The 21,001-nt window shown below is 42.3% G+C and overlaps 1 protein-coding gene across 1 annotated transcript in view; it reads left to right on the top strand.

The window, feature by feature from the left end:
* PAICS (phosphoribosylaminoimidazole carboxylase and phosphoribosylaminoimidazolesuccinocarboxamide synthase) overlaps nucleotides 1-21,001 on the top strand; it is a 408,935-nt gene that overhangs the window by 238,445 nt on the left and 149,489 nt on the right. Inside the window, exons 11-12 of the mRNA XM_069205847.1 lie at nucleotides 1,941-2,129; nucleotides 10,181-10,353. Of these exons, the coding sequence (XP_069061948.1) occupies nucleotides 1,941-2,129; nucleotides 10,181-10,353 (362 nt within the window). The remainder of the gene's footprint in view (nucleotides 1-1,940; nucleotides 2,130-10,180; nucleotides 10,354-21,001) is intronic.

Below are 21,001 nucleotides of genomic sequence, written 5' to 3'. Positions count from 1 at the left end.
TTTAAAACTTTTACAGCTCTTACAATACTTGGAGGATAAAAAAATTCCAGATATTATGCAAGCAGGGTTTTGAGTGGATCATACTATGTAAACAGCTCTTTTACAGGGGTGGCTCCTCTGAGCCAGAAGCAGAAAAATAAAAGAATAGTTTATTATAATTTTATTTTTCTGCTTCTGGCACAGCCAGCAGTGCAGGTAGGGGCGGGGCAAGGCCACGAGAGGTGGAAGGGGGGAGGAGGTGAGAGTATGCACCTAAGTGCTCTTTGTGTTTGGCCGGCTGTCTCAGGCCGGCCAAACACACATGCGCTCTTAGGTTTCTCCAGCCTGGCTGTGTTTAACAGCTGGGCTGGAGAAACTGCACTGCTGTTTCTGAGCGGCAGTCCGAGCTGCTCAGACCAATCCTGGCGCTGCTTTCATGCTATGTTTAGAATGAAAGCAGCACCAGGATTGCCGGGGAGCCTGTGCTGATGTCCCAGCAGTGAATGCTGGGACACCACAGGAGGAGCGACGATCGAGGTGGCAGGGACGAATGCAATATATATATGATAAATAGGTATATGGCACCTTTGGCATTACTGTTTGATCTAAAGGTTTCAATATACTTTCTTATGCAGATAACATGAGCTAGTAGTGTCAATTGCTGAAAAGACTGAAACTACAAGACTGATTTCGTGGAGTGCCTTGCAGAGGTGTCAGTTTGAATGCAAGATCATTGTCTCAAGCTCAATGAAGTTAAGACTGAGGTGATTATTTTCAGAAATACTGATTGCATCTGATCTAGCTTGTGGTGGCCTTCCAATCTGGGTACTGCTTCAACTCCTAAGACTATTGCTAGGAATCTGGGCTTTTTCATTGATAAGGATTTATCCATGAAAGAGCAAGTTGCTACAGTTAGTGGCATTTTCTATGCTACTCCGTCTTTTGCATAAGTTCTTAAGATGGGTGGCTTTGTATTGGCACCAGACCATTGTCCAGGCTATTATTATCAGTCGCCTGGACTATGGGAATGCTTGGTATGCAAGCATGACAGACTCTTATTTCTCACTGTTTCAGGTAATCTTGGATGCATCAGCCAGATTTGTTTGTAATTTACCTATTAGATCATAAGTGGCTCCAATTTATAGTCATTCCGCTAGTTGGCAGTGTGCAAGAGGGCACCCTTTAATTTGCCCTGTCATGCTCATTGGGCCTATTATACTTTGGATCTGCTTATCTGGAGAATGAAATTATAAGTTATCATACCACAAGGGCCCTAAGGTCCTCTAACCACACTTTCATGAAGGCCCTCCCCGTCCGCAGGGTGAGTACAGAGGGGTGTTCCTTCTCTTACCTAGCTGCAGTGCTTTGGAATCATCTTCCTTGTAGGATATGTCTTATTATTCCTGACCCTCTGCCTTTCAGAAAAGCTATAAAAAATGGTTGCATCACTTTTTAATTCTCTGCTCCCTTAGTGGTATGGTTGCCTTCTCTCTCGATTGCCATACTGCGTCAGGCTATCCCTTTGAGTTATGCACATCTACAAATCCGATTAACATAACATATATACCATGTTTTTTTTTTACTTTAATGTCTAACCAAGTGACCCTGAAGTGGCAGTAATATTAAAGGAGTTTCGGTACACAGGTTACAGATGTATAAGTATAGATACCTAAGCACCAACAACCATGAAAAGACCTGGCATCTTGTCCTTCCAGCTTAAGTTCCTATTTGACAGCACCAATAGGCAACACAGAACATGCGCAAACGTGGACAACCAGAACTGATATGCAGTTAATGAAGTAGATCAAGAAAGCAAAATTAACCTTCTGTGTGCTGGTTGGGCTGATCTGATTTTTTTATCTCATTGATTCTCTCTTTTGCCTTCCATACCTCCTGCATGACTGTGGAAGTAGAACTTTAACTCTTTAAAAATCTGATTTTTATGCTGGTTATGTTCACAGAATCATTGACTCCTATGAAGAAAAAGATTGTTAAAAACGTTCCAAACAATTGTGTACTAAACAGAGAAGGTATTACTCATCATATTTTAGAAACAAAGTTCTGCAACCAGAAAAGGAATTCCCGAAGCTACGGCATAACACATTCAGCATTGCCCAGTCCACATTTGCAGGTACGTTGTTTCCTTCTGTGTTTGATTGCAACTTAATCAGTGTATCAAAGGAAACACATTTGGAATGTCTGCAGTGTTTCCTTGTACTTGTGTTGAGAAGCATTATTTTTAGGGCTCCTAGTTTTCCGTTTTTACTGAATACTGATAAATACAGACAGAAAACAATTTTTTCCTGTTGGTATTTATTTTTAAATACAGAAAAATATGGAAAATAGGCCGTCTTTGAATGTTTTTTTTCTACTGTCAGTCATGACTGCCAGGTCTGTGAGTATAAAGACTGAGACTAGGGGAGATGAAAAAACACAATAGATTTTCTAATTAAAATTAATTAAGTGCATATCTACAGTTATTTATGCTATTCTACAATGCAAGTGTTTTCAGATAAACTTTTTGTACTGTATACTGCTTTTTGGAAATGTCCCTTTTTGCAGGGTTATTTTTGCCTCTGACCTCTTGTTTTTTTACTGTGAGCTGCATTTCATTTTTGCTGGTTTAGGGCTCTGGGCACTTTACCACTGCTAACCGGTGCTAAAGTGCAAGTGCTCCCTGTGTAAATTGTACTGGTGATTAGTTTATCCATGATTGGCATATTTGAATTACTAGTAAGTCCCTAGTAAAGTGCACTATGTGTGTCCAGGACCTATAAATTAAACTACAGCTACTAGTGGCCCTGCAGCACTGATTGTGCCACCCACTTGAGTAGCCCTGCAGATATGTCTCAGGCCTGCCATTGCAGTGTCTGTGTGTGCAGTTTTAAACTGCCATTTGACATGGCAAGTGTACTCACTTGCCAGGCCCAGATATTTTCTTTTACTACATGTTAGTTACCCCTAAAATAGGCCCAAGGCAACCCCATGGGCAGGGTGCAGTGTATTTAAAAAGTATGTACTTGTCCTGATAGTGAAATACGGCTAAATGTGTTTTTCACTATTGCAAGGACTATCTCTCACATAGGGTAACATGGAGATTGCCTTGAAATATCTTTTATGTGTAATTTCCAATTGGGAGCAGATATAGATGTGGAGTTTGGGGTCTCTGAACTCACAATTTAAAAATACATATTTCGGTGAAGTTGGTTTTTGAATTGTAAGTTTGAAAATGCCACTTTTAGAAAGTGGACATTTTCTTGCTTAACCATTCTGTGCCTTTGCCTGCCTGCTGAATACCTGTCTGGGTCAGGATGATAATTGGGATGTTTGTGCATTCACTCTAGACAGTAACACTAAGGGAGCTGAGGTGTGCCCTGCATATCCTGATGGCCCATCACCAGGCTGATGGGTTTTCCCTGAGCTAGAGTGGTGGGAGAAGCTGACACCTGCACCTGAATAGGGCTAGGTCTTTCTTAACACAAAGCAGTCTCCGACCCCCTGGAGTGTCTAGGGCCATGGCAGGGAAAGGTGGGGTCTTGTGCACTACAAAGGCTTCACTTTGAACTTTGCCTGTTTCAAAGACAGAAATGAATATGACCCCACATAGTTAGAACACTTCTGGACTGAGGACATTCTGCCAGGAAGAAGAGCTGGATGCTGTAGGAGGGACAGCCACACTGCCTGTTGCTTTGTTGTGCTGTCCTGCTGCTTGCTGTTTCTTTCCTGGGAGTGAAAGAATTGGACGTTGCTTTCTACAGCCTGCTTTCCAAGGTTCTCCAAGGGTTTGAACTGAGCCTGCCTCCTGTTAAGAAGTCTCAGGGCCATCAAAGACTTCACCTATCCGTACCTGGGCTCCCTTGTTGAGAGTCCTGACTTGCCAGGTGGTGCCAAATCCAGTTCCTGGGCCCTTGGAAATGAGAAACGAAACACATTAACTCCAGAGCGACTTTGAAACCGGCACTAGTCTCAGACTCTGCGCCACCGCCTGCATCGGAGCCTTGGTCCCAATGCTTAATTTGTAAATAAACAGGTGCTGGTGCTCAAAGCCCTCCTCTTAAACATGCGGCTGCTGTAATTAAATCTGCCAGCACTGAATAGTGAGGCAGCGTAATTCTGAAGCCATCTCGGGCCTCTTCAATCTATTTACGGCCACCATTGCCCCTTCAGCTCAGCCTGCACCTTTCTACTTCCTCCCTTTATGACGCTTTTTAGTTTTTCCTTCTTCTGTCTTTCCCATATGTGTCTTTTGCTCGCAGCAAATGCTTGAGGCATAAGAATAAGCCCCGGCCCTCTCAAATAAGTGCTGGTGCTCAGCACCGGAAACAACAAGCACAAATTAAGCACTGCTTGGTCCCCGCTGAGTGCAACAGCCGCAACCTGCAACAGAGGCCTGCCGCCACGCTTCCGAAGTCCCGCCACAGCGTGAGTCCCAAGTGCCTTGTCACCGACGTCCGTAACACCCAACTATGCTGCAGCACCTGTGGCCCTGTGGTGTGATCGCGACACTGCAAAGTTGACACCTCGCTTCTTGACCTTCTGTATTCATCAGCCCGCCTTGTCATAAGAAATCAATGCCTCGCCACTGACTCCGCATCACCTCCCCTGCAACTGTAAGGAACCAGCGCCTCACCTCCCCTGCCTAGTAGTAAGGAACTAACGCCTCACCTCCCCGGTAGCAGTAAGGAACCAATGCTGCACCAGCTCCAGCGATGCCTCACCTCACTAACCCCGTGCAACATACATGTTTCCTCATCGGTTACCAAGGTACTTTACCCGGGGTACGTGTCTCTGTGACCGGCCTGCACTCCCCTGGGAGTGGCATTGGACTGTTGGAAGCGACTCTGTCAAGACGCCGTGATAGCCCCAGTTGGAACTATTGTGTTTCTAAGAATTGTACTAGGAGTTTTGTCATTTTGGTCTCGTGTTATTCAGATAAATATTGGCTATTTTACTAAACTGGTGTGGAGTACTTTTGTGGTGTTTTCACTGTGTTACTATGTGTGTCTGTGTGTGTGTGTGTAAAAAATACTTTACACATTGCCTCTGTGATAAGCCTAACTGCTGGTGCCAAGCTACAAATGGGGTGGGCAGGGGTTAGCTTAGCTGTGTGGATCCCTTACCCTGACTAGTGTGAGGGTCCCTGCTTGGACAAGGTACAAACCCCTGCCAACTAGAGACCCATTTTCTAACACTGCTGAAACCTTTCGGACAGTCAAATGCAAGTATACATTTATCAGTTAAACAAATGTGGAAACGTACCTATTGCAGTTTCATTTATACAGTAAGCACAAAATAAAAATGGATAAATACAGAAAAATTAGCAAAAAATAAATTTTGATAAATGCAGAGGGAAATGTCGAAAAAATAAATACTATGAAACCGGGAGCCCTCATTATTTTGTTTAAGGTGGTATGAAAAATAACCTCTCTTACATTATCAGTTGTGAAAGACACATTAATGGTTTGGAACCATCAGCAAGCACTTGTCACTGCTTAGTCCCACACCATGAAGGCCTTTGACAATCTTACCTTAAAGTATTGATCATGAACAGATTAGGATATTGGAATTCAGATAACGCCACATACTTCCATTTGTTGACCTTAAAAACCTTAAATTCACAGAGACAAAGTTATAGGAAAGTTCATGTGATCTAAAGATTATAATGCTTATTGTGAGCATCAGCAAACTGCCACTTTTCAATAAGATGTAACCTCTTACATTCATCTGTCACCTACAGAAAGTCAGACGTAGCACTGGTTATTTACCATGTAGCTTAAATCTACTTTTCCTTGATAGTTCTTTCTCTAAAAGAGTGAAATCTATAACTAGAGGATACTCATCTGGCTTACCCTTTGAAAAGATGTACCATTTTAGTCTCTTCTGTGGGGCATTGTCTACTAATATCGTACATCTGATACACATAGCATGAGAATAATGTTCAAAGATCCAGACTGCACAGAAGGGTGCAAAGGATGTATGTTAGGACTGTGAGGAGTGGCATAGTGCTAAATGGTCCCCCATCCCTCAGCAGAAAGCAGTGTGGGACCCCAAGACTCTCATGTCTCAGAAATATCCATAGGTCTTGGATGGCAGCTGCCTGAAGGGTGCAAGCATCCTGCGCCATAGGAACTGCAGAGATCTGTGCTTGCCTGTAAGTAAGGCATGCATTACCACCTTATCACTCATACTCAGTAAATTCCTAACACTTTGACGATATAGAACAGCAGAGTCAAGACTTTAAAGGTGCCAAGAATTAATCACATTGTGGTGCAGCTTTTGTGGTGCTTTTATATCTTAGTAGTTTTTTTCCTGTCCTACGTTATGTGTTTTAGATCTGTATTAGCATTGGTAGATTTAGCATTCTATATGGAGCTAGTGTAAGTTCCATCTTCATTGGACTACATGATATTCTGTATTAAAATGCCCAGGGGTTAGTCAGTTGGAGAGATCTTCCGGGTCTTGAACAGCAATTCTTATGAAGTTTATGGTACTTCAATAAACCACTTTGTTGTACATCTGCAAGCTGTTCCTGCCGGGTATTTATACTTCATATTTGGCAACAAGGAACAAATATACCCATCTTGGAGTGTGTCTTCTTCGAGTTTATGCTGTAACTTTGGGCCCAGAAGATCCACTGTATCCAGAACCCTGCCGGGGGTGTCAAGAAGAAAAGAAACAAGAGGAATATACTCGAAGATAGTGGAAGAGGACGACCCTGCAAGGGAGTGCACTCTTAGCTAGGTGAATTGTTCATATTTGGATATCCCTTCTGCTCCCTCAACAGTGCTCAAGCGCATTCTGTTGCTGTCTTCCCCCACATGCTTCTCCCATGAGTGGAGGCATGCAGACTGCATTCAGTGTACGCTCTCCTCATGAGTGCTGCTCAAGCGCATCCAGTTGCTCTCTTCGCCTGCACGCTGTTCCTACCCGCAGAGGCATGCAGACTGCCTACAACATGCGCTGTCCTCATGAGCGCAAGCCTGGATCACCTGTGGAACGTACCCGCTGGGGCTTCTTCACGTGCTTGTGCTGCGGTGGGGAATACGATTTTCCCTTTTGTGCACTTTACCACAAGAGTCGCCGCAGCTGTCGGACTGCATAGGTTTCAAGCGGACGTCGGTGCAACCATCAGACTGCATAAACAACAAGCTGGTGCCTCAACAGCAAGGAAATTACATGTGTCACGTGCTCTCTAATGTGATGAGGATTATCTGACTTGTTCCTCACCACATCGCCAACTGCTGGCTGGAGGTCACCTTTTCATTTTCGTGCTGACAGTGATTAGCATGTTAACGTTTTACTTTATTGGGCAGTTGTGTTTCTTTTCTCTTATTTGCATGCATTGTCGGGCATGTTTGGTTTCATTTTTGTGTATGAGATTTAAATTGATTCATTATTCTTTTCCCTATAGTGCTTGCTGCGTTATGCACATTTCGTTTCAGATCTGTGTGTGTGTGTGTTTGAGATTCTATATGGCATATTATTTACATTTTGTATTATTGGTCAATTATGACGCAAACTGTAAATCCACCTGCACCATTTCTCCAGGAGGAACCTTCACTGGATGCGGTCATCTAATGCTTATTTGGGAGCTACTGATGGGCAGACATGTAAACCTGATTGACAAAGAAATATTATTATACTAATATTTAATTGTTGAAGGGCAAAATGTATATGAGCACTTACCAGCTTACTATTTCTCAGAAGGCGAGGCATTTGATGAATACTAGAGTGCTGTCAGATAATTGGAGATTCACTTTGAGGGCAAGGTCAATTTACTGGTACAGAGGCACACATTTTGTACTAGAGTGCAAGTCCCATCAAAGTCCATTGATACGTATATTACTGCTCTAAAAGTCTTAGCTTTGTATTGCAATTTTGAAACTTTACATCCCAAGTAATATGGGACCAAATTGTAGCCAGATGTAGCTCTAGGAAGATTCAAGAGAGGTTGTTGGCTTGCAAAAACCCTATTTTAGACAAAGCTATCAACATTGCTGAGAATATAGAAGGAAGATTCTAAGTAATTGGAAAGTGTTATGCATCAGGTCTCTGTGGTGAACAGCATTGTCAATAGAGTTCAGCCAGATTCATTGTCTTCCAATACTGCTAGTAGCAAAGGATCATGTTTGAACAATAGGTCACAATGTTTTAGATGCGGGTCACTTACGAATGTTTCAAATTTTAAGAATTGTCCGGCAATATCCCAGAAATGTTGGAAGTGTAGCAAAGTCGGGCACTTTGGCAAGGTTTGAGGGGGACAGATGCCTTACATGTGTAAGAGGTACTTCTATCAGAGCCGTACAGAGCCAAGGTATCAACGAAACTTTTGAGGGACTAGAGAACAAAGTTGAAAAATTGGTGCTTGCTGTAGATGTAGAAATTGCCAGTGTTGATTACAACAAGTGTTATAATGATCTACAGGTCAATTTGTCTATCAATGGATGCACAATACCTCTCTTGGTGGATTCAGGGGCAAGAATCACCAATATTGACATCACCAATTTGGGTGGCTCAGGCTTTATTGCCACTGGATGTCATAACCATAGCTTTTGAGGACAGCAGGATTGGCTTATTAGGCTATTTCTGGACGATTATTGAATTAGACAAAAAGAAAATCAGGGGCAAAGTGTACGTGGCAAAGAAGGGCATTAATAAGTTAGATTGGTGGCATCAAGCTGACTTGGGATAGTAATGAGGCCTAGAAAGGAATATCCTGTGGTTTTAGAGGATGATCAAGGTGTTGGAGGAATGTTGATGAAAGACAAGATTTAGTGGGTATCTGAATTTTAAAACGTTTTCACTGATGAAGTAGGCAAGACCAAAAATTTCAAACATGTGATCAAAGTCAAGGAGAGTTTTTTTACCCTTTAAACACAAATTATGCAATCTACTATTCCGCATGAGGGAGATTTATCCCAGATTTTAAACAAAAAGCAACAAGAGAGAATTATTGAGCCCATGAATTCCACTCTCTGGTTGTCTCCTGTGGTCCCTGCTAAAAAGAAATCCGGTGAAATTAATTTGCGTATTGACCTGACAAGTCTTTATAATGCTATCTGAGTGGAAACTTTCCCCATTCCATGTATTGAGAACCTAATTACTGCTGTCAGTTACACAAAGTTGATGTCAAGGCAGCATATCATCAGGGTGTCTTGGATGAAGAGTCATGTTACTTGGCTGCCTTAGTTACTCCTGCTAGCACATTTCAGTTGTGTAGGAAGCCATTTGTCTTGGCCTTTTCTGCCTCAGTGTTTCAAAAAGTTATGACAATAATATTGCACAGTATTACAAATGTGGTGGTCTTCCAGGACAACATTTTAGTGTTTGCAGAGACATAGGAAGACCATAATTGAATGTGTTGTTGAACAATGGTTTCACCCTCAGAAAGGACAAAGGTATATTTGCTGTCAATGAAGTAGAATATCTAGGCAATGTCTTATCTGCCGAAAGGGCTAAATCTAAGCCTGGTTTGGTGGATGGAATCGTGAAAGCTCCCTATACCAGATATAAGCTAAGGTCTTTCTTGGGCATGTGCAAATTGTATTCAAAATTCATAAGAAATTATGAGAATATGACTGTGTTTCAGGAACCTTCTTATTAGGAATTCAAGTTTTATCTTGTCATCTTTTTGTCAAAAGAATTTCAAACTTATCAAAAAGAGAATTGTTTCTGTACCTGTTTTGCAGAAAGTCGCAAAACCTTTGTGACTGTAGATGCCAGTACCTATGGTGTGAGGACTGGCATTTTCACAATGGGATGGTTCCAAGGAGGTTACAAATGGGTTTGCATCACAGAGATTAAAATAGGATGAGAACAGATATTGTCTTATAAAAAGAAAACTGTTATTGTTAATAAAGCAGTGTCATGACAATAGAATTTGGGAGATCAACAAAGAACTCTAGTAACCCAGGATTCTGTAGGGTTTGCGTTGATGTGCTGTTTCCATGAAGGCTGGCTGCTTCAGTTGATGGTGAAGAATAAACAACATTTTACCCCTTGGTTGTGTAGCTTGTTGTAACAAAAACCTTCTATGCACTTGGGGTGTGGAAAAATTTAAATCTTACTTGTGGGGTAGAGTGTTTTGGCTGAGAACGGATCGTAGACCGTTAGTGGACATACTGAAGGGTGCTAAGATTAAAAAAGTTCAACAGCAAGGTAGGCCAGGTTATTTGTGAAATTGTTGGAATTTAATTTTGAGGTATCACATATAGCCGGAGGGAAGAACTGCTAAGGTTGCCGGTGGATGATCAGTCGGATTCAGTAGAAGAGGAGGTTGAGCAGTGCATGATTGCGAGGGTAGAAGACCATGTTGTGTGTGAGAACTCAGAAGAGTGGCGTAAGGAAATGGAGGATGATGTTAGTCTACAGGAGGTAACGGATTTTGTCCTTAAAAGCTGGCCCAGGGAGGGAAGCATAAGGGTTAGTTTGCAACTCTTTTGGACAATTCCTGATGCATTATCCTTGGAATGTGGTATGTTGGTCAGAGGTGATAAATTAATTTCTCCCACACGTCACAAACGTAGAATAGTTGAAACCACTCATTCTGGTCATGTATGACTGTCATTAAATAGTGGGTGGGTTGTACATATTGGTGGCCGGGTATGGATTGATATGTATAAGATGTAGTCCGTCACTGCTCATAATGTTGTTGCAGTGATAAACATTTGATCACTTCAGTTTCTGAACCCAGGGAGTCATTTAGTCTGGAGAATGTATGGCAGAAAGTGTCCATTGATTTTCTGGGCCCCTTCCATGTGTTGTCATCTCACTTGAGGTACTTAATTATAATGATTGACCATCTTTCAAGGTGGATGGAGGTGAAGGGATTGGCTGAAGCCAAAACTTGCAGTGTCATTACATTTTTCAAGGAGGTGTTTTAACAGGAAGGAATACCTTCTGAGGTGTTGTTAGATAATGGTATGCAGATCACGTCTGCTATCATGCAAGATTATTTAAAGAAAAATGGTGATAAACAATGTGCACCCCATTATATTGTCTCCAATTAAATAACAAGGTGGAGAGGTTCAACAAAGTACTGGAGGACTGTATCCAGAGTGCCCTTATATCTGGTGTTGATTGTGCTGATGCAATCACGGATACTATATGGGCCTACCACACGACTCCACACTCCATCACTGGACAGATTCCTTTTGAGTTGATGAGAAGAAGAGTAAGGTCATGTTTGTCTTCTCTGTGGATGGCGGGGTTCCTTGATCCCAGTATTGATGTTCAGGTGTTTGCCAGCAGGGCGAACATTGCCAGTGACGATGTGGGCAGGGCTAGGGTTATCAGTGACTGCATGAATAATAAAAAGTGCAAGAATGCCAGAGCTGTGTGCTTCGGAGGCTCGGCCTGCCTTAAAGATCACTTGTTGAGAAAAGGTTTATCAGAATTTAGGGATTCCATTCATGTGGTGAAAGTACGTGGCAATTCTGTTCAGGTGACCAGTGATCAGTGGTGGAAAGTGACTTGCATGGCGATATCTGGTATGATGAAGTCCATTGTGTCGGATAATCCCAGAGAATTGAATTGTTTTTGTCTGAAGTATGATGTGTCAGATACTCCCACAGAAGAGGGTGGTAATAAGCCGTGTTTGGGTTTTTCGGGCCATGTGAACCATTTATGTAGAAGTTTACATATGAAAAGAGTGCCAAAAAGATTTGTTGATTGAGTATCTCACGCATTTGTGTATGTCTTAATTGTGTGTGTTGTGTGAATGTTTAGTGTGTATGAAGGGGAGATATGTGGTGTAGTTATGTAGTGTTTGTTTAGCTTAGTAGTTGTGTCCTGTCTCACGTTATGTATTTATAATATGTTAGCATTGGTAGATTTAGCATTCTATATGGAGCTAGTATAAGCTCCATCTTCATTGGACTATATAATGTTCTGTATTAGAATGCCCAGGGGTATATGGTGAATTGTAAGTCAGTCGGTGGGATCTTCTGGGCCTTGTACCTCAATTCTTATGATTCTTTATGGTGCTTCAATAAATTACTTTCTTAGACATCTACAAGCTGTGCTTGCCGGTTATTTACACTTCACACACTCCATGGATGAAAGCCATAAGGCTATATGCAGACTCTGATCCTATGACATACCAGTGAACTAGAACAGAAGATACCAAGAATAGAAAACTTGCAGGCACCAGGAGATTGAGGGTCCCTGCTGTCATAACTGCCAGAATTCAACAGGTTCCATATGAAGTGAGGTGTCTGGATAGCAGCGACAGGTTCTGTGCGGTGCAACTGCTGATTAACAATAAGCCACATAGAGCAGTTTACTTTTTTCTTCTATATATTCTCTCCACCATGTTGTTGTGTTCCCCCAGTTCTTAATTAGTCCTTCTGTATTGTGCTTGAGTCACAAACTCAAAGCCTCCCTGTCTCATCTTCATTTATTTCTGTGAGCTCCATTCCACTCTTTTAAATTGAGATTTAACATGACATTGATGTCATCGCTCTAATGATAGACGTGACTCTGTTTACACACCAAATATGGCTATTGTTTTCATTTTTACTTTAGTGTGAGATTGCACAACAAGTTTTGTGGTTCCTGATTTACACTGCAGATGTTTTTAATGCTAATACAAGCATTATTGTGACTGTTCCAATATGTCCTTTTGAGCACAGCGATGTTTTAGCTACACTCCCTCAGAGACACGTCAATCATCTACAATGTCTTATAGTGCCATCCATTAGTGAGGGGTCGCGAGCTAACCACTCAAAACCACTGTCAGACTCGGAGGTCGGCGGTCTCCTACACTCCATCCCATTTGCTCACATAACATATTTTCGCTGTGCTTTGTCAGTGTTTTCCATCATATGAATTGTTCTCAATAAACTCAGGAAGATACAGCGTCTTTACACATGCCAATGCATATACCCTTAAGTTTTTACGCTTACTACTCGAAGCAAACATATGAAGCTAGACTGCCTCTGAATTCTCACTTCTTGTCCAGCCAGCAGACTCTCTAAACCCATCCTGAGTCCGCTGAAGGTGTAACAAATCTGAGCCAGAGTCTGAGGGGTCTGAATGCGTAGTGCAGAAAACTGCTCAGATGCAACAAGAGTTGCACCAATGATATGTTTTAAATAGTAAGACAAAGATTTTTGTCCACTCTGAGCCCAGATTTCTCAAGTTTCAATGCAGCCTAATGTTCAAAGATACTTCCAGGAAGAATCACGTGACTGAGTTAACTTTGATATGAAATTCTGCTGGGAAATGTTCCTTGAAGCATTTCGCTAACTCGAGATATTTAAGTAATTGGTCTAGACTAATAGTGTACATAAGCTCAACTCCAAGAAAGATAAGGCCTTGTACTAATTAGCCCACACATGTAAAATGCTCAACCCAATAGCTGGAAAGCATATCTGTGATCGATGTTCCCCCAGACTGGAGTTGCTTTTTGCTAATGATCCTTAGAGCTATGAAACCATGCCATTACTAGCACTAACATAGTTTTCAGCTTAACTTGTAAAATTAATCTCAGGATTGTTTATTTCCCAAGATAGGTCAAGTGTTTTACTTAGAATTCAAAAAGGAATTTAGGGCCAGATGTATCTACCTTTTTTGCATTCGCAAATTGCAAAATTCGTCTGTTTGCGAATGCTGAAATTCCTTAAAATTGCGACCCCATTTAGAGAATTGCAAATTGCAATTCTCTAAATTGGAAATCGGAAAATAGAGAATTCCTATTGCGATTTCCAAAGCACATGTATCAAGCATTTCCTAAATGCGAATTGGGCATTTAGGAAATGCAATTACCACAAATTAAAGGTTGGTGGTAACCATGTGCAAATTTTAAAAATGCATTTTTAAAATTGCAATGTAGCGCATACATGCCCCTAAGGCATGTGTGTGCTTCACATGTCCTTAAAAATATTTTGGGGTGCAGCAGAGGGGGCCTTAGGCCCCCAGCACCTTGGGATTTGCATTTCCTAATTTGTGAATTCCTAACTGGAATTCGCAATTTGGGAAATGCAAAAACATTCGCAACTATGGGCCTACAGGCCAATAGGTGCGAATGGGGTCGGATTCTCTATTTGCGATTCGGTAATAGCATTCGCAAATTTTAAGCAATCGCTATTACCGAATCGCAAAATTCATACATACCATTTTGCATTTCTTAAATAGCGATTTCTTAGAAATTCAGTTTGGTTTTTTGATACATCTGGCCCTTAATTACTAGACTGTAATTGACTAACCATTCACAGTTTGTGGATGTGAACAGTTTGCCCACCACACTGTAGAGGAAAATCCATTTCCTTTTACAAAAATAATCTCATGGCATGACGTAAAAGCTGATTTTTTAATCACTCTAACTCGCAGCACACTGATGTCACGCTGGATGAAATATAGCATATATTTGGATCCATGAGCGCACAGATCCAATCAGGAGAGGTACCTCTCGAAAGGGCACCAGTCCTCTTTTCAGCGGAACCTCTCTCTAGTGGATCCCTGCTTGGAGAACACCACAAGAGGGCAATCCCCAAAGAGGGCTCCACTAACAAGGGATAACATTTGTGGGGGTGCATCTCCAAGGGCATGGGCCAGTGCTCCTCCAATAAAAATTAAAAGTCAGTCTTTCTGCCGCCCTGGAGCAAGATACTCAAGGTTTATCCCAATCTGCCCCCAAGAAGAGGGGCAGAATGCCAGGTAGATACTAGGAAAATTGGGATGGTTGTATGAAATATCCATTTTCAAAAAGTGGTTGTAAATTGCGCACAAGCCTTTTTGCGGATGGAAAGGATTTTTGCTAATCAACACATGTACTATTACTAATGGGTTAGTTCATACAATTCTGATGTATAGTAGATTGTAATCCAACCAACCTCATCAATACTCTAGAGGTAGGTCTCAAATTGCAACTCACTATGATCAGATTCCATCACAGGGATGGTGCCTTGCTGGGGTATGTAACTGTTTTTGAAATAAAGTCAATTTATTTCTAACAGAGTCCATTTTCCATAAAGGGAACAAGGCTGCATTTGAAGGGTTGGCAGTAGTCCATAAAGGGGTAAGATTCCCAAGAAGAACCTTCCCACTTGCAGATGGTTTGCCACTTTCTTTGTGGTTTCAGCAAAATGTTATGCAACTGCATTTCAGTCCCACAACATATGTGCATACCTTAAAGAAAGCCCTCTTCACAGAAGCATGCTTTTGAAAAAACTGGGGTGGGGCTAGGTCGCATTGGGCCCCTATCCTTAAAGGCCAACGGTATCTCTGCCCCCCAGGCAAAGGTTGAGGTATTTACTCCCTATGCCAACCCCCCCGTGTTTTGCTTAACTAATGACCAAGCTGAAACACTCATGCCCTGACAAAAATCTCTGGAATGCGCTTCTTAGTCCAAAGCAGAGATTTATTATTTCACTTCGCAATGTTTGTAAAAGGAGATTAGCAAGCTGAAAGCACAGGTTTAAACATGGTCACAGCAATTAAAACAGGTACAAATGATTCTCCACTGCAATATACACAGCAAATATATGTATCCATATTATAATGAAAAGCAAATAATGAATTAAAAAATATGCATCACCATGAGGCAAGGGCACAACTGCTTCATCTCCCTCCTATTCAGCATCAGATCGCCAGATCCCAGAATAGATTGAGGAGAGAGAGATCAATTATCCTCACGGGAAGGATGACGCACCCCAGCGTCCTGGGTATGCTTGAGATCTGCAAACACTCTCAGTCCCCGGTCCATCTGGTCTCGGCCTCTAATACTTTTAACAAACAAGAGAGGAAAATTATAGAACCTCCCTCTCACTGCAGAAGTTAATGCTGATTGCTTTAGGCCAGCCTTGAAAATAACATGTCGGGACTTTGCCACAACCCCAAGGTGCCAATTCAAAACAAGACCGTTCCCTGCCGTCTTAGTACATTCTTATCAGCCTAAGCCCTTGGTGGGAAAGAACACGAAAAATAAAAACATGACAACGTGAAAAACTACTTGCAGCTTTCAACGTGGCGGTGGCTAATGCAAAAATAAAGTCAATAGGCAAGATTAAGCTGATGGTCACGAATGTGACGGTGTGCTGCTCGGCTAAGTGCAACGTGGAATCAGTGGTCAAAACATAAATGTCACTACACCCGGGAGGGGTGGGGGAGTACTTTGGAAGGCTGGGATATTTAAATACAATGGGATAGGAAAAAGCCTGTCCTGACACCAGGCCGCATTGTCACTCATATAGCTCTAAGGGGGTCATTCCAGCCTTGGCGGGCGGCGGGAGCCGCCCGCCAAGCGGGAACCGCCAGAAGACCGTACCGCGGTCAAAAGACCGCGGCGGTCATTCTGGGTTTCCCACTGGGCTGGCGGGCGACCGCCAAAAGGCCGCCCGCCAGCCAAGTGGGAAACACCCTTCCACGATGAAGCTGGCTCCGAATGGAGCCGGCGGAGTGGAAGGGGTGCGACGGGTGCAGTAGCACCCGTCGCGAATTTCAGTGTCTGCTAAGCAGACACTGAAATTCAAAGTGGGGCCCTCTTACGGGGCCCCACGACACCCCATACCGCCATCCTGTACCTGGCGGCCGAAACCGCCAGGAACAGGATGGCGGTATGGGGCTCGGAATCCCCATGGCGGCGCAGGAGGATTCCCATGGGCAACGGAAAGTCGGCGGTACACCACCGACTTTCCGTTTCTGGCCGCGGCTGTACCGCCGCGGTCAGAATGCCCAAAGGAGCACCACCAGCCTGTTGGCGGTGCTCCCGCGAACCCCGAAACCGCCAGGGTCGGAATCACCCCCTAAGAGTCTTTCTGCCCCCCTGAGTCTAAAGCATCCCCATCCTCATGACAAGTGAGAGGAAATGTTGATTCATTTTGGTTTTGTTTTGACATATTGGTCAGCAGACAGAGGGTGGATACCAATTTGCCTTCACTTGCCATGGTGAATGGCTGCATTTTTCAGGATCTGGGTCAGCCAGCAACAAGGGAACCCTACTAACACTGGGCATTTCTGACGCCTACAGTCCCAGTTAAATCCAGGGTAGTTTTTCTACATTTTTTTACTCAGGATGGCCTGCAATCCTGTAATTTGACTAAAATAACTCATTTTCCTCACAAAGCATTGATGGAAGTTACAGAATCTACCGGATACCACCATATTACTACCCAATAACAACAGTAGCTCACTTGTGTGGCTGACCTCAAAATCTATGTACAATACTCCATATGAGGCCTTCAGAACAGTTGTGGTACAGCTCCCCAGAACTAAATATAGCCCATAATATTTTGGATTTAGATCTGGACACTCTAGTGTAGATGAGACTTCCTGATCTGGACAAAAACAAAATGAGTCCTCTACGACAGAATATTCTTCAGATGTGTTCTACAAAACTGAGTGCAATACTCCATGAAGTTTTACTCAGACAAAACCAAGGTACTCTGGATTTCCTACATCTTCCCTGCCATACCTTTTCAACCTACCTTCTAGCCTCCATCCTGGCCTGATCTTGGAAATCCTGTGAAGACTGTAAAAAACCTAGGCTTATGCTTCGAGGACAGTTTGTCCCTGGAAAAACAATCTAGCCACCAGACCTTCTCTAGTTTTCTCCTGGAGGTGTTGAGCAAAATTGCTCCACTCCTTCCCCAGCAGGTCATCACATTGTAGTCCAGGTTACTATTCTTAGTTACTTTAACTACTGCAACTCCCTTTATTTGAATATCCCTCATGGTGTGATGCATAAGCTTCAACAAATATAAAAACGCAGTGTCTAAATTAGCTATAGTATTGCACAGATATTACCCAGCACCTATTGCCCTTGATACGCTACATGGGCTTTCAGTGTCAAAAAGGATTACATTTAAATCCCTCTATCTTGTGCATAAAGCCATTAACCATTCAGAACTGCATTACCTAAGGAAAAAATTAAATATCTGCGCCATTGGCTGTGCACTGCGTTCTCAGGATGCCTTGCTTCTCTCTATCTCCAGATTTAACTGGGGTCGGACTGCTGATAGGGCATTTTCAGTGCAGTTGCCAAACTGTGGCTCTCTATTTCTATAACCTTGCCCACATTGTCAGTAATTATGCTTTTCAGACCTTGAAGATCTGGTTGTAAAGAGTTTAATTATGACATCACTGATACAGACATTTGTTGAAATTACTGCTTCTGACTAATTCCTTCTTCAGTCTCTCAGCACCACGACATCTGTATAGGTGATCACATCCTCGAATTCCATAACATAACCCAATTTGATGCTTGAACAGTGCTCGCCATTCCATAAACCCCGCCACCTCCTTTTGCTGGAAATATCTCATCCTCTGCAATCCTCTATTTCTTCTTGGTCTTTCGATGGACTTGTCATGGTATTTACCCATTTTGAAGTCAAGTGATAGGAAGACCACAAATGCACGTTCACAAGGGAAGCTTGTACTGCTGCCTGTGCCATAGCAGGGCTCGAAACATCTACTCGACCACTTGCTATGGTGAGTCATTTTTTATCAGGTCAAGCGATTGTTAGGACCTACTCGCCCCTTCTGGCGAGTTGACAAAGAACAGATGCTCTTTTCAGTCAGAAAGTGAAAAATATGCCTTCAAGTCATGTTCTTGTTACATTTGACCTGTGTTCAAAATACAGGTCAAGTCACTTTGTCTTTTTCCATTCTGACTGCAGCGTTCCAGGATTGTTTAAGGTGACCTGTCTGACCTACTGTAAAAACTGTGGAATGAAAGGCTAGGTGGGTTTTTCCTAACACACAACATTTAAATAACTAAGTCAACTGTACAAACAATTCAAAATACATGTCGGTAGCTGTGAAAGATAAATTTTCATTCTTCAGTGTGATGAAAAAAATATTTTAATAGGATGAAAACAAATAAGAATGCTTTACTTGGTAATGTGCAAATGATAAATATGTTTCCTGAAACCCAGTTTCCAGAGATTATTAATACACTACATAGTTTTATCAATAAAGCTGCAAGTTAGTGGGAAGGTTGGTAGACATTTTTGGGAAATTAGCTGTTTGTAAATGACAGTGTGCTACCACATCATGCTTTAGTAAAATATTTATTGATTTGAGTGTTTAAACATAAAAATTGAAATATTCCTGCCCTGAAGGCAATGATATTAGTAAACTAAGTCAAATTATTTATCATGTATATCCTATGTGTGGGCTATATTCTTATTATAAATGAAGCAAACATTTAATCTATTTAACCAAATAAAATAGCTTTTTGTACAGCAGAAATGCAGAACTCACATATTTGAAGGTGCACTCATATGTGAGAATGAAGGAAAAAGCGACTCTGTAAAATAAAATATTTGCCTAGGATCACACAATCTGAGACCCATTTACGGGTCAAGTACATTATAGTTCGGTCGAGTTGATTATTCAAGTTACTCGACCTGCAGGTCTAGTAACAGTTTTATGATTTTTCGAGGCCTGTATAGGCTAGCTACCTGTGGCTGGTGCTATGGTCAAACTATGCAGTTTGCATCCCATTGCCAAACTGAGGGGACAGATCTAGGTTAAGGTTCTCTAATTTTATTTTTCTCTCTAATTTGCATACCACCAAACTTTATTTGTTATGCTATTAGTATTACTGTGGGCCAGAAATTTAATGTAAGAATTGACATAAATATGTAATACCTAGGCAAACCATAGATCAGACCTAATAGTTTATCTGTATATAGAAAGTAGTTTGCTGGTTTGGGATGGTCTGTATCTGTGCGTTGTAAGCTGAAGATTAAACCTGAAAGTGTGATTGTCTTTCTGGTTCATATCCTAGGGATGTGAGGTGATGTATTTGTCTTAGAAACAGCCATGTTTTCAACGGTCTTCTGAAGTGTATATACTCCTTGATTCGTCATGTGTGGCTGGTAGCAGTTCCAGACCTTGGAGGCTTGTAATAATAAAGCAGTGCCTCATATGGCTTTCTTATGGTACGGTGGTGTGCTGATACATGTAGCAAGCCCGGAGCTCAGTGTCCAGTGTTGTTTTTACTGCTTGCATGTAACTTGTGCACAATGCAGGGTGCCATGAACATTGTCCTTCTAGTTATACGTAGCCAGTGGAGTCATTGTAAGGCTGGAGACATGCATTCTCTTGGGTGAAGACAGAGAAGTCTTGCAGCAGCATTTTGAATGAGCTGTATTTAGAGTAAGATGAATCTCGGTGCACCAAGGTATAGGTTCTTGACATAATCAAGCTCGGGGATAGGACTGTGAGAATGTCTTATGTTTCTTTTGGTATCCACAGTGCTTAAGTTGGGCCAGTGATTGCAGGGGGGGGGGCAACAACACTTATGTTTGGGGACCAGCACTTATTTTTCCTCATCTGACTTTGACACACAGCAAAGAAGAAGGAGAAGGAAAAGCAAAACAGAGATATAGGGACAAAGAGAGAAAGCAGGGATGAAAAAAAACCTACTCGAGTGAGATAAAGGGGCAGAGAAGGTCTTGTGGTAGATGAAAGATGTATGAAGTGGAATCAAGACTATGCAGCTTAGGCATTTAGTACTCCTGACATTCTGTAGGGCCAACTGTGAGCCTCTGAGCAGAATTGTGGCCCTTGGCACTTATCCTTTCACAAATTAAGCACTGTGTATCCAGGCTATGGGAAGATGTGACAGTGTTTTCATTGTGTAGAAGGCACACTGTTTGACATTGTTAATATGTGGTACCAAGGTCAAGATCTTAATCCCTAGGTTTCTAACTTCTTTTGATGGGGTTGGAGGGGCCTCAAGTTTCTTAGGCAATATGGTGGTAGGCTGGCACTTTGCTATTGTTCACAGGTCTTGATTTCTGTCCTTGTGGTGTTTAGCTTTTAGATAGAAATTCATCATTGTTGGGATGGAAAAGTCCCCTGCATGGTGACAGACGTGCACCCCTGCCCTTAGTGCCTTAGCTTCATCAATATCGGGGTCCCTGGTACTGAATTATGGTAATAGGCGAACACGGATCAAGCGTGTGCAACATGACATAGACCTGCCTCACAGTAATGCGGTCTGCTTAAACCTGGATGGCCGCACCAACCTCTACCCTTGTGAAGGTAGAGGGCTACTGTCCTTACCTGGAGT

The sequence above is a fragment of the Pleurodeles waltl genome, chromosome 1_2 (assembly GCF_031143425.1).
Source record: "Pleurodeles waltl isolate 20211129_DDA chromosome 1_2, aPleWal1.hap1.20221129, whole genome shotgun sequence".
In the NCBI taxonomy this organism is placed as follows: domain Eukaryota; kingdom Metazoa; phylum Chordata; class Amphibia; order Caudata; family Salamandridae; genus Pleurodeles; species Pleurodeles waltl.
This window is presented reverse-complemented; position numbering and strand designations above follow the sequence as displayed.